This window comes from Mirounga leonina, unplaced genomic scaffold (assembly GCF_011800145.1).
Source record: "Mirounga leonina isolate KUSES-001 unplaced genomic scaffold, KU_Mleo_1.0 Mir_199, whole genome shotgun sequence".
NCBI lineage: Eukaryota > Metazoa > Chordata > Mammalia > Carnivora > Phocidae > Mirounga > Mirounga leonina.
This window is the reverse complement of record NW_023270498.1, coordinates 10,295,589-10,315,892: the sequence shown is the minus strand read 5'-3', so window position 1 is coordinate 10,315,892 and position 20,304 is coordinate 10,295,589. Positions and strand designations below refer to the sequence as shown.

The 20,304-nt window shown below is 39.3% G+C and overlaps 2 protein-coding genes across 2 annotated transcripts; one reads left to right on the top strand and one right to left on the bottom strand.

Annotated features, from left to right (window-relative positions):
* Positions 1-1,600: 1,600 nt before the first annotated feature.
* PSMA2 (proteasome 20S subunit alpha 2) lies at positions 1,601-11,992 on the bottom strand. The gene is made up of 8 exons (XM_035026510.1): positions 11,850-11,992; positions 8,149-8,225; positions 7,319-7,451; positions 5,722-5,844; positions 4,917-4,998; positions 3,132-3,205; positions 1,998-2,055; positions 1,601-1,909 (listed from the first exon to the last, which is right to left on the bottom strand). Exons 1-8 carry the CDS (start codon positions 11,888-11,890, stop codon positions 1,793-1,795), a joined length of 705 nt encoding a protein of 234 aa, XP_034882401.1. The 5' UTR covers positions 11,891-11,992; the 3' UTR covers positions 1,601-1,792.
* Positions 11,993-12,094: 102 nt separating this feature from the next.
* Positions 12,095-16,622, top strand: MRPL32 (mitochondrial ribosomal protein L32). Its single transcript, XM_035026509.1, has 3 exons — positions 12,095-12,260; positions 13,644-13,825; positions 16,068-16,622. Exons 1-3 carry the CDS (start codon positions 12,131-12,133, stop codon positions 16,320-16,322), a joined length of 567 nt encoding a protein of 188 aa, XP_034882400.1. The 5' UTR covers positions 12,095-12,130; the 3' UTR covers positions 16,323-16,622.
* The last annotated feature ends 3,682 nt before the right edge of the window (positions 16,623-20,304 follow it).

Below are 20,304 nucleotides of genomic sequence, written 5' to 3'. Positions count from 1 at the left end.
GAGCAAGAGCCCAAGAACAGAATATGGACATAGAGCTGCTTCTATGGAATTCTATGGGAGGAATTTTTCCTCCCTTTATTCTGTGGGCTTCTTCTGTTAGCCCTTAGTAGGAATCTACACACACTCTTTTCTTTAATATGCCTGCCTTTACTTTTCCCTTCTTTGACTTGCAGAATTTTGGTATTCCTCTGGTTTTGAATATCGGACATTAGAGAGGGCTTAAACAAATCCAAAGGCAGCTAAACCTTACAGAATACTTGACCATGAACCCTGCAGACCTTTCATTTGCATCATCAAATTTTGTCCTTAGAAAGCCCTCTGAGCTAGTAAGTGGGAGAGTTAAGACCTGACCCAAAAACCATTCCTTTCTACTACTAGGTTCTCTTTCTAGTGTGCTGGAGTCTCAATAGACCAAGAGCCCATAGGAGAGATGATTAGATAAGGCCTTTAAGACAAACATCCTGATCTCAGAGGTCAAGCTGCCATCTCCCATCTCCCGTAATAAAGCCACTGCCTCCTATCCTAAGATACAGAGCTATCATGATGGTGGGGAGACCTGGGACTCCTGACCAAAACACTTCAAGGTAAGACTCTTTTCTCCTACACTCAGGTAAATCTTAAAACCTTTTGCGCCACATTTGAATCATGGAACTGCCTACTATAGGTCTGTTAGTAAGAAATGATGATATTCATAAACTCTGTTCTGTGGGCCAGACTAATGATGATTTGTCTTATCCTAAAATGTCTTAAAACAAACAAAATTTGGGGTGCCTGGGTGGCTCAGTCATTAAGTGTCTGCCTTTGGCTCAGGTCATGATCTCAGGGCCTTGGGTTCGAGCCCCATGTCGGGCTCTCTGCTCAGCGGGAAGCCTGCTTCTCCCTCTCCCACTCCCCTGCTTGTGTTCCCTCTCTCGCTGTCTCTGTCAAAATAAATAAGTAAAATCTTAAAAAAAAAAAATTAAGCTGTATGTCTTCACATATAATAAAAACAGAGTTCACATTATTTGCCTACTTGTACGAGCCTTAATTTGCCACAAAGGTTCTGATTACACTGAGCTTACATGAATGAGGGAGAGCCTTAAGCCATAGCTTTGATGTTTAAGTATTAGGATTTTATTTCCAGCACTTATGTTCATCCTTGAGTTTAAAAAGTCTAGTGGAATCTAAGGGACTCCTTTTAAATACATTTACCTACTTGTGATGGAGAAACCAACAGGAACCAGTCCACCATTTATTTACTTGCATCACGGATTTCCTATAGGAGACTCCTGGGCCTAGCACGCTTCACAGCTCGAGTGCAACCTGTGTCCTAGGGTTTCACTGATGCACACCTAACGGTGCCGAAAAACACCTATGCTTCCTCTTGTCTCATGAATCCACGAAAGCACGCAGATTCTCCCAGCTCTAAACGCAGTGATGTTTACCAAAATCAGCATTTGCTTTTTACCGACACAGAGACAACATCTGACAGTAAAGAGTGTAGCAAGATTTGACTGAACCAAAATTGCAAGAAGACTAACAAGTGATTTCACCATTCTGCTCTGCAATGTAGTTTCCGGAAGTCAACTGTGATAAAAAGCAGGAAATGACTATTTCAAAATTTTACTAACTCCTAAAAAGCTGGAAGTTGGATTTAACAGTTTATTATGATTTAGAAGTGTCATTTTAAAAACATCAGTCCATTAAACCATGTAGAAATAAGTATGCAAAAAGTCTGCAAAACAAAACATACTTTAAACATGTTTAAGTAGAGGGATTATCTGAAATTCCGGATTTTTCAGTCACTTAGTTATTATGCTATGGCCGCCAAGTAATCCTTAACTTCAGTCGGAGTGAGCCTCCTGAATCCGGCTTCATTGCAGATTCCAACCTCTATGTTGTCTTCTGTCATTTGCCCTTCAAAGCTTTCCTATTGAAGAGGGAGGGCAAAAGGTCAATTTTCCAAGCATTTACTTATAAAACTCATTATAAATCCCATTGTTAGAAATTGTGCTAACCTTTAGGGTTAATATGGCTGTATGAATGGCATCTTCAAGTTCCAGGTCTTCATTATATCTAAAGAATTTTTTGAAAAAAACAATGATTTATGGCACAATTTACATTATTTATGATTATTTAAACCTGGTAACAGCAGCACTAAGAATTTTTAAAAATCTAAAACACTCCTAAAAAATACTAAGCTACAGATTAATTCTTTTAGTCCACTCACTGCAATAGCTGTCCCCAAATAAGAATTATTTGGCATGCATTCCTAAATTCATGAAGCTTGAAACCCTAACAGGAATATAAATATGTTAATATAATCAGAATATCGTGGCAATGTTATATTTTTTTAAATAAAGAAATCAGGCCTTTGCTAAAATTTCTTATGTTTGTTCTTGTAAGTTTTAACTTCATGTGAAATGTTTGAAGACTCACTATTAATATGTAAAAGGAAAGTGCTTTATGAAAGATCTTAAAATTATTTAAGTGTACCAATTAATCCCAGGTTTAAGATTTTTAGTAATCTTAACATTATGTGAAAAATGTACTGAGAAGGTTCATCTGTTGGTTCTAGTCAATTACAAACTTCTGCCATTCAAAATGGTGGACTAATGCTGAGTCCAGAATACAGCTGGAAATAAGAGCAGGTTGTTGTGCTACGGTAGTGACAGATTTTTACATGGTACTCCACTTTTCATCAAGCATATATATCATATATTTAATCTACCATTAATACCAGGTATTTGGCTTCACAATTTTTTTCTGTAATTGTCATAATGTAAACTATTATCACTTAACTCACTTAAACTTTCCTCCCAAATTTCTTACTCCAAATCCAATGATTTTTCATTTTGTTTTTTAGATTGTAGGAGAAGAAACAAAGTAAAAATTAGAAACAACATTTAGGAAACAACTATAAGAATGTAGAAAGAAAAGTTCTTAAATATCTAGTATTACCACTTAATATACTGAAGACTAGGAAGCCAGGGTGGAAAGAAGTTTTTGTTTATTTTATTTCTAACTAGGCTACACAAGTGAGTATTTGAATACAAAGTAATAAAACAAACATGTTTAGATTCATATTCATGATTTAAAGAGAGCTGAGAACCATGAAGTAAGCTGGCTAAATCTAGTTACCGTTAGCCTACCTTTTCTCGAGGAAAGTCTTCCCATTCACATAGTTCTTTCCCATTGCTGTAGCTTTCCAGGCAAAGTAAGCTCCCTAATCAAGAAGAGAAGAGGATAAGCCATATTTTAGATCATTAATCTTACTAGAGCACCCTGCCATCTCTTCTTTAGTTCTATAGATTTGTCTCTGACTTCTAAGTTCACGAAATATTGGAATGCAATGGAATATATCACAAAATAGGCTATTTTTAGAAAAGGTAAGTAACAAAAAGGCATGAAGACACTTCTGGAGGTTATGGAGAGGTTCAGTATTTGGATTGTGGTGACAGCTTTCTCAGGTATTTACACCCACCAAAACTCATCAAATTGTACATTTTGAATATGTGTAATTCATGGTATACAATTTATGTGAAAAAGTCGGTTAAAGGAAACAGGTTAACTTAAGGCAAATAAGCCAAAGTATTATTTCGGCTTACTAGGACTGAAGGGCTCTAAAAATCTATCATATATGTATGAAAAATGATGAGCAAGTCTTTATTACTGCTGAATAAATTAAAAAGAGACAGCATTGGGGCGCCTGGGTGGCTCAGTCGTTAAGCGTCTGCCTTCGGCTCGGGTCATGGTCCCAGAGTCCTGGGATCGAGCCCCACATCGGGTTCCTTGCTCGGCAGGAAGCCTGCTTCTCCCTCTCCCACTCCCCCTGCTTGTGTTCCCTCTTTCGCTGTCTCTCTCTGTCAAATAAATAAATAAAATCTTTAAAAAAAAAAGAGACAGCATTTAGTTAAAAATATTTCATAGTTTTGATATTTCATAACCTAACATTAAATGAAAGCAGCAATATATTGTGTATAACATGGCCTCATCTGTTGGAAAAAATATCTATGCACACACACAAGAAAAACACTTAAAGAAACATACTTTAAAACAACTGCCTTTTGGATAGAACAGGGAAGAAAAGGGCAAAAAATGAAACCTGGATGCCAGTGATGGTGACTTCTGCTACCCCAATGGAAGGAAGGGAAGAGGGCTTGTCGTTTAGCTTCAGCAGCTCAGAGATGGGGTCATAGACATGGTTACCTCTCAAAATACTTAAGTTTTCTGATTTAAGTAACTACCAACCAAAATACTTCTTTTGCTTTCTTAGATTACAAGGTTAGAGTTTAAGACTGACACTGGGTGAACTTGTAATTATTTAATGATCCACACACTTGGAAAGATCCGTTCCTAATCATGAATTTTTTTTCCTCCAGTTTTCCTCACAGCAAATGAGATGGTTGTGAAGCAGTAGTAGCATCTACAAACAGCTTCAAACTCAGGTACCAATCTTCTGCTTTCCAGGAAACAAGCTCACCCACTTTGCAGAGCACTGGCTTCACAAGTTACATCTGTGTTTGTGCAGGAAGAGTCCCCCTTGAGCCAGCCCCAGGCTTAAATGGACAGCAAGGAGTACAGCACTGTCCTCTAGACACAAGTTTTTCATCACATTTGTCAAAGTAACACAATTCCACCGACTTGAAGAGATTTGATAACAACTATTTCAACAAATCATTCAAGTATGTGAGGTTAATGAATAAGATAAGGCAGAAAAACAGAGGGCAGAACTAATGTACCCTCTTCATCACAAGACTGTATTACCAACATTTTAAATGTGCAAATGAATATGCACTACTCCATACGTTCTAAAGCCCCAGTGGAAAAGAAAAAAGGACATACTGCTAAATTTTAAACTTTTCGTGGTTACTGTTTTTATTAGATGTTCAAAGAGTACTTTAACAAATCCCTCCAATATGTCTGACAATACTTACAGATGGATCAGACTGAAATAAATATGGTCGCCCCTCATTCCAACCACAAATTAGTAGGGAAACTCCAAATGGACGAACACCACTAAAAAAAAGAAAAATGAAATTACTTGGCATCTTCATGGTGTTAAAGTCAACCTAAGGTAAGGATTTATTAATACTCAAGTATTAATGAAGCATATCATCAGGTAAAATGAATTAGTCTTGTAAATTCCTTAAGAAGGATTTCCTACCCTTCTGAACAAATCAATTCAAAACAAATTCTCTTTATGGTACTAAGGAACACTAATCAAATCATTCTGGTAAATGGAGAGACACAAATATTGGGGTTAATCTGGAGTAACATCTTGTGTCTTAGCAAAATGACAACTTTCAAAAAATGCAGCTTTTCCACTAGCAACTACCTTTATACTACCTCATCCACATGCACACCCAGATTCGAGAATTAAAAGAATATGGATGTATCAAAGAGTTATTGCTTTCATCATGTGCTTATAATCATTTCTGGTTGGAAAGATAAGTTTGGAAGCAGCAATCACTGTCTGCCCATAAAGAAGTGTTTTAATCACTGGCAAAAGAAAATTATCTAGAAGCTGCTTTCTGCAATTATATCAAGAAACCACTCTAATTTTTTCCTTAAGAAAATGTTCTAGATCCAATTACGATCAGAAATATCCATCATAGTGATCTTCTCTACCTATTAAATAAATAGAGGAATAGTAAGTCCTCTTTTTAAATACATCCACTCTTCTAAAATGGTTTCTTTTTTCTAACTCATGACACATTTCAAATAATAAAATCAACTTACCCTGACTGAGTGTATTCTTGCATCACTGAAGCTACTCTCTGTACCAGCTGCGCTGTGGGAATGGGTTCTTGGTAAACAAGATAGTATTGCTGAGCTAGTTTTCGAGCTCTGTGCACGAGCACTCTAACAAACAAGGAAGAAGTAAGATTTAATTAAAATCTCAACACTCTGCTATGTAACGACTCTTCTCCTCCTATAGACATATACGTACAGCACAAGACTTACGTGTATCTGTGTAATAGCAGCAACCAGCTCAAAGCTAGTCTTGCTCTGACATCTGAGTCCAGTTAACTTACAAGAAGACACCAGAGCAACACAGAGGAGCTGAGCCATAGGAGATGGGACAAGGATAAGACAAACGGAAGAAAATCAGGGACAAGGGGTACCAGTCAGCTCGGCAGGAATAGATTTAGTGTGCACAATGGGAGCTCTACCTCCCTCCAAGACTTCTTCAAGATTGTGCCCCCTTTCCCGAGGGCAGTCATCTTGTCTTTCTATCTCAGTCAAGCCAAAACACATAAAAGCCCACATGACAGTACACGTATGTATGTACGTACACACACGTACACACACACACACACGTACACACACTTTTTTTTCACTCTGCTTCAATCCTTTCCACAGATTTCACTTCAAAGAGTACCCTTTAGAGATTAAGGAACAGCAAGAAACTATTCATAACTTAAAAAGTTTTTTTTAATTATTAAAAAATATCAAGAATACTGTATATGATAATCAAATACATTAGCAAGACAAACAGGATGTACCTTTACCCGCTCCTGTACTGCGGATCTGAACCATGCACATTACCCCTCGGCCTAAGAGTCAGTTTATCCTCAGCGGTCCTGTCCTGTCAGTGTATTTCACGAGTACACTGCGGCATCCCTTCCATCCAATGGTAACAGGATCTACTGTAGTGAAGCCTGACCACATCCCAGCAACACTGTTGCTTTTTCTGATTCATTAAAGTGAAACTTTGGTTCTACCTGTGTTGTTTCCCAAAAATCAGGAATGAAGTGATTAATACCCTTTTTACTTGTTAAATGACAAACAGAGAGAGCTGCCAATCTCTTTCAACTTGCTAGTACCCTGACATAACAAAGGCCCTAATGTTTCACTCCAGTGGCCTTTGAGAATTCTGTCCCTTTGCTAAGAACACAAATAAATATATTGGGGTTAACTCTGAGTGGTAATGCTTGCTTTCTTTTGCTGCCTGATCACTTTTTTTAAATACAGTTTATTGTAAGTTCTATTGCTTTTGTTTTTAAAATGCATTAGAGAACAGCCTCGTCCTTGGATAGTAGAAGAGGGGTTGTGATCAGAAGGGAAGGATCACTAAACAGAGGTTAAGAGAAGTACTGGCTCTCCTCTTTTGCAACGGAGTGGCACTGAGTTATCCCTAAAGCGACCCTTAGTGTAGTCCATGCAGGCAAGCGAAATTCTGCCGCCAATGATGCCGCCCGCGGGTGCGAAACAAAGTACAAAAATAAAGGGTTGGGAGATTAAAGGAAAAACATCCCTTCATATTTCTCCTCAAGGTACAAATTACAAACAGTTTGCACAATGGTGAAAAAAACAACATACAGTGTAAAAGTACCTGTAGTCTGGGCCCATGCCACTATACACCAGGCCTATATGCTTGGTAATTGGTTCCACTTTGTGTACACTTCGCTCGTCATACAGAATGGATTTCTGTTTCTTCTCAGTTGCTAATACCACGCCATTTGCAGCTTTAAAAAAAAAAAAGTGCTCAATGTTTAGTCACTTGAAGACTACCTCAACAGTTCTCTAATTATGGATGCAATTCATCCAAGCTCCTTTATTTCCTCTTACTTATAAAACCTTCTCTATATTAAAATCACCTAAGAAACGGTAAATCCATTTTTCCCTCACTGGTCATCTATATTGTGCTAAGGAATCCCTATAGCTAAATGAATTACCCAACATCTCTTCAAGTATTCCAGGACACCTAAGGGTCCATACATTTTAAAATAACGGACTTCTGCCTACTTGGCTACTGTTCTTATAATTTGAAATGTAATCAATGATACAGGCTTTAAAAAAAAGGGGCGGAATCTTTAGATTAAGTTTTATCATTAACTTTTTCTAAATTATAGAAAGGGTAAAAACTGTATATAATTAGTGGAAAAACAAAAGAATATTCAGTTTTCTCAATGGGAAAGACTGTGGGTTATTACAACTAAGAGATAAAGGAGCTACATTTATTTTGGAAAAAAATTTTAACCATCTTCTTAGACTTACTGGCTTATTACTTTTTTTAAACTTCAAAATACTGTAAATCAACAGAAAGAACTGTTAAAAATTATGCTGCCCTAGCTATTTATTTGTATTAATTACTAAATAATTCCAAAAGAACTTTAGGATAACTATTAACAGGCATCTGAAATGAATGAAACATTTAATTACCTTTAATTCCCACTGAAGGGGCTCCTCCAGCTACAGCAGCCAAAGCATATTCAATCTGGACAAGTTTACCAGATGGGCTTAAAAAGAAACAAAGGTATTTGCTAAATTCACGTATCTTCAAATATGTATAATAGAAATATCTCAGAGAGAGGGCAGATATTTAGGTCAAATCCATTAACCAAATACCAACGAATAGCTGAGCTTTCACATTATAAAGCTGTACAGAAACTGAATTTACCAGGCAATGTGAACATATTCATAGTGAAGCCCTTATTTTTCCTTTCCACCCCGCCCCCCTCGTCTGCTTCTTAAAGCACCATCATCATTACTGTTGCCTTTTACCACTTCCCAGCCTTGTGACTTTGGGCTACTTAGCCCCACTGTGTCTCAGTTTTCACAGTGGGGATAATAGTACTGTACCTATTTCAAAAGATTGTTGTGAAGATTAAATAAAGTGATGCCTTTTGTTCCTGGCACAAAATTAGCAGTAAGTAAATACCAAACAGTAATGTTATTATGAACATGTATGTGTCTGTTAAATACCAAACAACAGCATATATTTCGTATGAGGGGAGTTACACATTTTGGAAAGTAGGCATAGCCTAAGATGTAAGACCTTGCTATCACCCATGACAAAATATTTTCTATGTAAGGCTATTTCTAGAAGCTGTGAGCTGGTGATACTTAACATATCTGATTCCATGGGTTTTGTAGCCAAATACTAGCCCTGAACTGGCTTTGAAGATCACACTTCGTTTCAATCCAGTTGTTAAGTTAAAACACCACGAATTCGCAGACTAACCTAATTTTACAAATAAAGAAAAAGTTCTTCAGTGAAAGTAATTTGTCTAGAATGACACAACTTGGTCCATATCTCCAGTCTACTAATGAAAATATAACCTTGAGTTTCAGAAGGTCATTTCTTTCATCTTCATAAAATCATGGATACTCTGTCACTCAATCCTCAGCTTTGTTCCAGACACACAGACCACTCTTAGAATTCAAAAACCCCTTTGATAAACTAACATCTGTCTGGAATGCATTTCACCTTCCTCTGGTGAACTCTCCTGGTCATCCCTCAATCTTTAGTAGAAATGTCATGTTCTTAGAGAAGCTGTCCTGACCATCCAGACTAGGTTGAATCCCATATGCTCATGCCTATGATGTCCCATACTTCCTCTCTGGCTAAGATTCATCATGCTTAAATTAGTCTTACAATGTTTGTCTTCCTCAACCAAGTGTGAGGAAGCTCTGTTCGGTCAGTATTCTAACATATAACCTAGTACCAGGAATCACAATCATTTGGCTGACAGAGACACAACCAGACCTATATATGGAATAAGCCTAGGTGTGGCAGTTTAAAGACTCTTAAATGACAAAATTAGTTACCTTGAGTGAAATAACATCAATAGGTATTTAAATTTTTAAAATTAGGCTGCACATGTTTTATTAGTCACTATTTCAATAATCCTATCATGATTCACTGGGTCCATTCAGCTTTCAATTATTGTTCAAAATCTAACTCAAATACTCCTGGGGAACATTTTAAAGGCTCAGGTAAACTTAAATATACCTTCTCTCTGTTCCCACAATCACCTGCATACACATCTACCATTGCAACTTCCTATAGGAAAGCTCACCAGTCTGTGAGCTCACTGAGCAATCAACAATCTTTGTAGTCAGTCATGCCACTAGCCCCTTCCAAAGTACCAGCATCTCTACCTGGGATAACTGATACAGCCTTCTAACTAGTTTTCCTCTTTTCCACTCTTACTTCAATCCCCCTAGCCAGAGTTACCATTGCACCACATCACCTCTCACTTAAATCCTGTAATAACTTCCTGGTTCACTTAAAATACAAACTTCTTATTCTGGCCTACAGGGCTCTGCGAGAGTGGCCCTACCCACGCTAACTCGTTGCTCACTATACTCTAGCACACTGGCCTTATTATCAGTTCCCGTAGTTCAAGCTCTCTCCCAACTTCAGGACTTTCACATATCCTCTTTCCTCTGTCCACCAGTCTCTCTACCCCTAAATCTTCAAACAGTTGGCTTTTTTCACCTTCTGGTCTCACAATTCACCCCCAAGCACTGGTTTTTCCTGACTATCCAATCTACAGCTATGTTTCTTCTTTTACTCCCTTTTAATAAAAATGCCTGAGTAAGAGAAAAACTTTTTTCCAGAATGCATTAGTAGACACCAATGTGTTTACTCATACCCTCAAATGAATGTAATCCACAAGAACACTTTTTCATCCTATCATACAGCCTCATAACTTCCACCACTATAGTTTAATTCTGATTATAACAGGCTAGAAACAAAATTTTTAAATCAAAACAGAGTTGAACCATTATGTTAAAAAACAAGTTTATTTTAATAAATTATTACAGATGGATTCAGTCCCTGATGATGTTTTGTTTCAGCTCCACTTATCCTAAAGAAAGGATTACACTTTCTTAAAGAACCAAGTTTGCTTTGTTCACAAATATGAAGTGATTCTTTAGCAAATATTGTTCTCTATCATTGTATGTTGTTACAGACAGACGTTTAAAAAATCCTCATTTATTACTGAAAACTGCCAAGTGTAAGGCAAGTATTTTAGTGTTTTAAAAAGACCCCATACAGTAACAGAAAGTGTATTAATTTTATCATCAGAAAGATCCCAGTTTGAATGTGAACTCAGCTACTCATCTATGACCCTGGACAAGTTTTAATGTGTTCGGCCTGTGGTTAGTTCATCTGTAAGATGTTGAAATAACATGTATCACACATGGTAGCAGAAAGAAGTAAGAGTAGGCTAAGTGCACCCACACAAGAAAGTACTCAACAAGTTGGATCCCGCTTGCCTTCAGCTGTCAGAGAGAACTGTATTTCAACTAAATGGGAGATTACTGATCCGTGAGAAAATGGTCAAACTAAATCATTACCGGGTCGATTTATTAAACCCTTCGCTGACGGTCTTCTTATATTCGGAACAACAGTTTATCTCAACTGTGTTTTGAAAAATACACTATTATTAATCCCTTGTTCTAAAACAGAAAAGCCTACAATCTTTTGTAAAGTAACATATCCTCCTCACCCCCCAAAAAATGGCCAAAACGGAAATGTAACCTCGTAGTCTGGGGCCCACAAACACTAGCTGACAGAAAGATTAGCGCTTTCATTTTTAGTCCTTAAACTTCTAACGGGGGCATGGAAGAAACCGAAAGCGGGAAGAGGTTTCGAAGTACCAAATGGAGACTGTGAGACTCAGACCTACTGTAACGATGCGGTTTTCCAAAGAGAAAAAAGAGACCCCAAAGACCTGACCAAGATTCCAAGGTCCAGAAGCTCCCCCATCAGGCCTACAGGTCAGGAAGGAAATCCTGAGTTCCGAACGGGACACCCGGAGGCAGCTAATCCCAAACTGCCTTATTCTCCAGTCCCCAAAGCGAAAGTAAATCCCTAGTTGAGGACCTTACCCTCCCGCAGCCCCAAGGTCGCCCTGGATGCCCAAACCCGAGTTCCCGCGGCTTCCCGGCACCGCTGCTCCCAGGCCGCGCGCGGGCCAAGAAAATGACTTTGCAAAGTCGCATTTCCATCGCTACTTCCTACTGGGCCCCCCGGAAGCATCAAGCCAGAGACTAGGACGGGAAAAACGGGGCAGAGGGAACTCCTACAACCTCGGCTCCGCGGAGGACTTTGGGAGCCCCTTCCATACCTGAATGTAGTCAGCGAAAAGCTGTAACCGCGCTCCGCCATCTTTACCTGGAGTGCCAAAGCACATCCGCACACATGCGCACTGGGGCCGGTTGCTTTCCATTTCCCCTCACCACGCCTTCCTTTTTCTCTCTCTGATTGGAGGAGAGTCAGAGACGCTCCAGGGACTTGCTGGGCGTTGTAGTTCCAGCAGCCAGGTTTGCCGGACGCTGCGTCTCTGCGCATGCTCGAGGCGGGGGCGGGACGCAGCAGCGAGGTGGGCGTGGTCTTCGGGCGAGGAAGATGGCGTCGGCCATGCTGGTGCTTGTCGTCCCACCGTGGCCGGCAGCCCGAGGACTCCTCCGGAGCTGTTGGGAACTACTACAGCGGAAACTTCAGCAGAGCGGACCAGGTTTTCCCAGTCTTCCGTGGGGTACGTAAGGAAGGCCGCCGTGGAGAAGAGATCGGATGAGGGGACTCCAGGCAGCTTGGTAGACACCGCTTATATTTCCCTCTCCTCCCCCGTTTTGATCCTCCGCGGCGCGTAGGGGACGTTGTCCGGGGTAATTCCTTACTTAGAAACTGGAAGCAGTTGCTTTTGCCTCCCCCAACCCCCAAAGACAGAAAAAGTCCTCTGATTGTCCCATTCATACACAGAATGTAACCAAGCTTGTTAGCTTAGGTCAGGTTCGCCACTATCTAGATCCTGTTTCCATGTTAGTGTTCCCACCCCCTGAAGCAGCTTGTCCTCCCTGTGTGGTGTTTGAGCTCTGCAGTTGAATCCTGCTGATCCCTGTGTTTTCCCCGGAAACCAATTTTAGTTAGAAGGATCTTAGATGTTAAAACTGTCATTGCTTTGACATTTACATTCTACGTTTATTTCCAAGGTGTCCCGAACATAATAATACCCAGGGAGCCTGAACGGAGAGCCCATGATAAGCCAAAGCCTACGTGGGCTTCCTGGGAAAGCTCCACACCGACCCGTTAGGTAGCACCACTTTTCAGCTGAGGAAGCAGGCTCATGAAGGTCCCAAGGTCACACAGGCCGGCCAGAGCTTGTGCTGTTAACCACTGAGCTGTGCTTCGCGATACTTACAGATACATTGAAAAGGAATACCAGTTGCTAAATGTTAGACAGCTTTGTTTGTTTTAAGAGTTCCTAAAACCAAAAGACATATTCTAGGTCTGAGGAAGAGCAGGGAAAGGATAAAGCAAAACTGAAACGTTGATAGTCCTGTAAGTAAATATCATGCAGAGTGGTGAGCTAGTGCTTTTCTTTAGAGAACAGACAGTAATCAAGTATTACGAAGAACTAAGTGACTTAAAGGGCCTACCAGGCTATGTGACAGAGGAACTAACTCAGTTGGAATATAATAAGAAGGTGCCAAGAGGCAGTTATCTGAGTGCAGGTTGGAAATATATTTTGAGAATCTCAAGCTTAGATTTACTTGTAAAGTAAATAGGAACTGCCTACCAAGTAGAATGTGGACAGTTGGAGTGATTTATTCATGTTTACTACTAAACCCCTGAGTTCTGTATTTCAGAAGGTGAGAAACTTGGTGGTAGAATTTTACTGATTCATTTCAGCAGGTGCCTCTAAGAAAAAATTCTATTCATGTTGTTTAAAATTGCTTTATGTATGAGTTTTAGTGTATTTTAATAGCTAAGGCTTCTGTTTAATGTCTATTGAGTGTAATACTCTAAATTTTATATATGTCTATTGACGTATCACTGTTGATTGTTAAGGAGGATGATATGTAAAGAGTCATTTAGAAACTAGAAATCCATGGTGTATTTCCACGTTTTGTTTTTGTAGGACCAGCATTAGCAGTCCAAGGTCCAGCTATATTTACAGAACCAGCAAATGATACCAATGGAAGTAAGGAGATTTTCAGCCTTTCCGATAGTATCTTTTGGATGGCAGCTCCTAAGAACAGACGCAGCATTGAAGTTAACCGCTGTAGGAGAAGAAACCCTCAGAAGCTTATTAAAGTTAAGGTAATATGTTGATTTTTGTGGGTGTGCTTTCTCTCACATCCACCACTGCATCTCCTCTTGGTACTTATATAGCCTGTGGGTAAATCATTCTTAGAGCTTATACATGTACTTCCCTCTGGCCTAAATAAAATAATAGCATTCTCATTGTGTATGTTTATGTGTCTATAGTCCTGTAGCCTAAATATTAGGACCACAGTCAAGGAGAGAGTTTGGAGTCTGGATGGAGGACTAGGTTGTGAATAACCTATGTGAATTTTGTTAGGAGCTGGTGATTTGGAGTCATATGTGGGTAAACATCTTAATCATGGCAGAGTCTAAAATTAAAGTCAGAAGCAGTAGGTATATTAGATCTCAAGTTTTACTAACCCATACGTATTTATCCTATCTTTCCCTGTGACAAATAAAATACGGTGAAAAAAAATCCTTAGGTAATAAAAATAGCTAACATCTATTAAGTGCCCCTGATGTGTCTAAGTGCTTGATGTGAATTATTTCACCAAATCCTCACAATAACCCTTCAAAGTAAATATAGCTTTGCTCATTTTTAGGATTGAAGAAACTGAGACAAAAAGAATTTGCCTGTAGTCACAAACAACTATTAAGTGGTAGAGGGAGGATGTGAGCCTAGGCACTCTGATTCTTGAACTCACACTCTTCTCTTGAAACTTTCTGGTGTGTTCCTGTCCTCAGACAATTCCAGATCTCCACTCCCATTCCACCCCTTCTCCCTGCCCCCATGGAAATACTCTTCATTGATCTAGTAAACAAAAATTACAGTGTTTATTATTACCTTTGATTTGTTAACTTATGATTTTAACAGCCATGATCTGAGTTACTGTTTGCTCCATGACATTCCCCTGCAGATGAAACTCAAGAACAGAGAATTGACTTTTCATAAACTTCCAACATTCAGTATTAAACCAGGCCCTTAGAACTCAAGCCAAAAAGTATTACTGAGTCACATTTGGAACTGGACTTAAAGTCTGAAACTGGAAAGTATGTCATTAAAACACTATACAATTTGGTTGAGAGACTTTACAATTTTAGGAATGAGAGTAAGCTGTTCCATGAATTCCCTCATTGCGTTTATTCTAAGGGAGAAGAATAGCACCCTGTGGATTCATTTTCTTCACTGAATTGCTTCCAGCTACACATAGTATATTATGCTGGTGCTTTGATCAGGAAGAGAGCACCGACTGTATCGTTCCCATACCTTCAGTTAGACATGCAATCCAGTGTCCAGTGTAGCAAGGAAAATGAGAAGTTGGTGAGGCAAGTCACTTGCAAGGTTCTTTACTCCTTTCAGAAAATGTAATTCTTTTTTGTCATTGCCTCACAAACGTTTATATGTTAATCTTATGAAGTGTTTGGAATTTCTTTGCTGCTCCTACTTATAATTGTTCTTTTCTACTTCAAATCTACCTTTAGACCACAATGAAAAGATTTCTTCAGAGGTTATAATTGTCTTATTAAAGTTGGGTAGATGTGTGTAAAAACTCATTCTCAAATTGTAGCATGACACGGGAGTTTTACATTAAGGAATAATCAGTGTTCGTTCGTAAAAAGAAAAATTATACCATATACCAGCTATTACACCATATGCCATAGTACACCAGCAGCTTCATATAGGAATTTAAGTTACACTGATAAATCAGGGGAAGCTAGCTGTAAAGTTTGTCACCTTGTCTTCCCCAGGGGTAGATAGAAAAAAAAAAAGTGAGTTCCATTTCCCTTGGTCTCTTATTAAGATGCTGGCTCTATGGATCCCCCCATTGTGTTGAAGAACTCCTTATTAGATATTTAGTATTTGAAGGTGGGAGAATAGAGTATCATTTTACCTAATATGGCTGTTATGTTTAAGTAAAAATGTACCAGGTTCATAGTTGGTAGACCTGAGTTCTAGTCCCACTTTTTCTATTAATTCAAACTTGTTTGTCCTCAGTTTCCCTATTAAAGTGACAATGAGGGGCGCCTGGGTGGCTCAGTCGGTTGGGTGTCCAATTCTCAATCTCATCTCAGGTCTTGATCTCGGGGCCGTGAGTTCAAGCCCCACGTTGGGCTCTGCAATGGGCATGGAGCCTACTTTAAAAAAAAAATTAAAGTGAAGTTGAACTAGATGGTATATGACCTTATGCAACATGAACAGTCCAAGAAAGTTCAAGTGTAAGCATTATTCCTGTCCATGATTACATGTGCATTATTAGGCCTCTTGTTAAAATATGTTTCTGTTGTTTTTTTAAAGAACAATATTGACGTTTGTCCTGAATGTGGTCACCTGAAACTGAAACACGTCCTTTGTGGCTATTGCTATGAGAAGGTGTGCAAGGAGACTGCAGAAATCAGAAGACAGATAGGGAAACAAGAAGGGGGCCCTTTTAAGGTTCCTTCCGTGGAGACTGTGGTGTTGTACACAGGAGAGGTGCCGTCTGAACAAGATCGCGGTAAGAGAATCATTGAACGAGACAGGAAGCGACCATCCTGGTTCACCCAGAATTAAGACCAAAGGTGTTTGAAGAGGATAACTTCATATAAAACATTTGTCCTGAAAGAGAGGAAAATTCTTTGTTTTCATGTTGGTTTTGAGCTTGTTTTTAAATCATCAATCTAGTGTAAAATGTTCTCTCAAAGCAGTTAGTTTTGTGGGGTAATTTGAAGAAAATACCAGGAGTAAACTCTGAAAATATTTGTTTATACAGAGGCACAATGGGTTAATATGTCTGTTTCTGTTATACTGTAAGGTTTTAAGTAAACATAAAATTTCCAGTACAGAAAAATAAAACAAATGATTTAAAATTCATAGCAAGAATTACGTGTTTTGATTCTGATTTTGTTTGCCAGTGGTTTTTCTTACACAAAAATACACAGATACTTTCATTTAAGTAACACCTGGAAATGGGTTATTTGAATTTTGGGTATTGTTTTTTAAGATGGTGGTTGTGGCAGTAAAAGGAGGTTTGTTCTGTTCAGTTTTGTTTTGTTTTAGCAAATTAAAATTGCCTTTGGTGGAATTTGCTTTATATGGGATTGTATGATGTTAATTTCCTAAGAAATAGTTCTTCATATTTTATACTAAATCACAATGACATTCAGAATTCATTAGATGGCTCATGAGATTTGTATTTTATAGTTTGGGGAGAGATTTTTAAAAGGAGTTATGAGTAGATTCACTAGTATACAGAACATGTATTAAGAATGTAGTCTTCTGCATTTTTCTTCTAATATATCCTTTTAGTTTATTTTTCATTATATCATATGTATCTCTTTGTAGCAATGGTCTCTTTAACTTAACGTAATTCATTTCAAATTTCCCTCTCCCTGCCCCATTCTTGTATCTATCCTGAACCTGAAGTTTCCTATTTTATGTGTTTCCTGCCTCATTCAAAAAAAAGTGAGATAAGTTATTAAAACACACTGAGAGGGGCAGCTGGGTGGTACAGTCGGTTGAGTGTCCGACTCTTGGTTTCAGGGCAGGTCAGGATCTCAGGGTTCTGAGGTGGAGCCTGCATCAGGCTCCCTGCTCAGTGGGGAGTCTGCGTAAGAGTCTCTCCCTCTGCCCCTTCCCCCACTCGTGCACACCCACTCTCTCTCTAAAATAAATTAATCTTTTTAAAAAACACACACACTGAGATAAGTAAGGGAATTACAGTTAAATGGAAAATCAGTAGGTAAAATAATATAAAGCCTAGAGATAGATTTAAATAAAATGCATGCCATATTAGCCTAAATACTTATTGGCAACAGGCAGTGAATTCAACTCAAGTTTTCTTTTCCTTGAAAGAACCTATATGGATAAATCTTACAAGGTAAGACACATGTTCCAGAAACACACAACCATCTTGGTACTAAAACCTGAGGGCCGTCTCTCCTGTGGGACTTCATAATGACAACTCTGAGATGGAGTAATCCATGTTGGTATCCCTAGAAGGAAAATGAATCAATTTCATGAGGTACAGTATAGACCAATACTGTGTTGAAGTACAATTTAGTAAAAACAAATCCTTAAAACTTCCAAAGTATTAGAATCCCAGTAAATAATTTTTTAAGGTTTGGTTCTATCTAAGCATGAAATGGAGATTCTGGAGGAATTGGTTATGTGGGTATTCACACTAAGGCACTCCTCTGCAGATAATTATTTCTTAAACTCTTGACGAGCTTTAGAATTGCTGTGTGTCAAACTTAAGATAAATATACTTCAGGTAGAATCAGTGAGTCATGAAATCTGAGGCCATCTCCATACACCCCTGAATCGTCCACTGCCTACTCAGCGTCTCAGCTGCCTGTTTAGCAGAGTGTTGAATTGTGTGCCCCTAGCTAACACATTATCCTTTGATTTAGCAGCGCGCTCTACATGCAGGGAGACCCAGGGAGCATATGTGGGCAGGGTCACTTCTTGTTTGGACAGCTAAATGTTACATAAAATACATCCCCAAATTAGATAGCAAAACCAGATGTCTAGTTTCTGGTAGGAAACAGTGTCCTGAAAGAGTGTTTATCTTTTTTTTTTTTTTTTTAAGAGGTTGTCCCCTTAAAATCATCTTTGAATACATTTTATTACTTCATACTACCAGTTTTTCCTATCAGGAAAAAAAAAAAAGCATGAGTTTGAATTAAATGACTCATGTAACTGATTTGTTAATTTTTCTGAACATTGGAAATGATCCCCCTCCCTGCCTGCCCCCTGCCCTCAAGACGTGGAGACATTTTCCCAGGCACTTTTGGAGAGTAAGTCTCCACGAGGGTTCACATTATGTTGTGGTTGGGAGAGGCTGGTGAGGTGCGTGTCACCTCTGAGCTTAATAGCACTCCACTCCAGCTTCCTGTCTCTTTAACCAGGTCCTAGCAGATCATCAGGTTCTGAAAATCTAGTGTGACTTCATTCCATCTCCCTGCCGGCGTCCTCATTCTAACCCCATCATCTCTCCTGAATTGTTGTTACTATGCACTTTTCAATTGTTAGTTTCCAGTCTTCTCATATTTCTAATTAATTTTCTTTAATAGCTTTTAAATTACAAAAGTGATACATGATTGTAGTTAATGAAACAATGCAAAGTATATAAGCGAAAGTTACAAAGCCTTTCTCTGCCACTACGCCTTGATCACACTACCTAGTATATATGCTTCCAAGTGTCACTGCCCCAAGGTAGTTTAAAGCACACTCGTGATTGTACCACTCCCCTGGTCAAAACCAGGCTCCTCATTAAACCCTCTCAGGCCTTCACAGTCTGTCCAAGTCTTTGTGCCTGCCCCCTCCACGGTGCAGTGCACACCCCGTCTCTCAGATTGTTGGAATCAACCATCTGGAGCTGTTTGTTGACCACCACCTCGGCAGGCTTCACTCCCCTCCCCATGCCTTCACTTGGCTTCACTGCCTTTCTCCTACTTGAGTGTCCTCTGGACTCCCTTACTGTTCCTCCTCTTCTCCCCAGCCTTTAGAGTGCCCAAGGCTCCATCCTTGGTGATCTCATCCAGACTTATGGCCTTAAATAACACTGTATGTTGACTCCTTCCAATCTGATATTTCTGGCATGGGCCTCTCCCCTGAACTCTAGACTCATGCTCAGTTGCCTACATGGCATCTCCAGTCGCATGTCTAGCAGATACCTTAAACTCAGGATCCCTGACTCGGAATTCCTTCTCTCCCAGTCCTGCTTCCCCTACTCCCTAGACCTTTCCGTCCCAGTTGATGGCAACTCCATTCTCCTAGTTGGCTCAGTTCCAAAACCTACCTCAGTCATCCTTGACTTTGCTCTCTCTCTGTCTCTTCCCCTCTCACATTCAGTCTGAGCACATCGGCAAATCCCACTGGTTCTATATTTAAGAATATACTTAGAATCTGACCACTCACCACTATCTGCACTGCTTTCACCCCAGTCAGAGCCCCCATTATCTTGTCTAGAATATCAAAGTCTCCCACTAACTGCTGTCCTTGCTGCCATCTTGATCTACAGCAGGCAGAATCGTTTCAAAAGAGGGCAAGCCTTGGCTCTCCTCTCTTCAAATGCCTTTATTCAAAACCTTAACTCCGATGAAACAGGCAGATACCTACGTGAGGACTTTTGCATTATGTAATATATATATTTTTTGTGGGTAAACTGAGTTTTGATAACTAGGTGTACTATGGATGACCCCATTTAAAGAAATTGTGATCTATTAAAAATATGAATCATTTTTTTTCATAATTTGTGAGGTATGACTTGTAAATTCAAGATTTCTTTTATGAAGTACAAAAATAGGGGACTTTCAGACATTCCTGGTGTGGGGGATCACTAACACTCCTTTCACAGAACTCTTCCATCCCAGCCCCCACCCTCCCATACGCAGTTGGTACGTTTCAGGGACAGGATTAGTCCGTCAGAATTTCTAAATCTGTGCTCAGGAACTCCACTATCTATGATGAGTGTTTCTTTCCCTGGCAAACACACAAAAATAGATGTTCTGCCTTTACTGCAGCTCAAGGAGCAGTGTCATCCCGTGGCCTA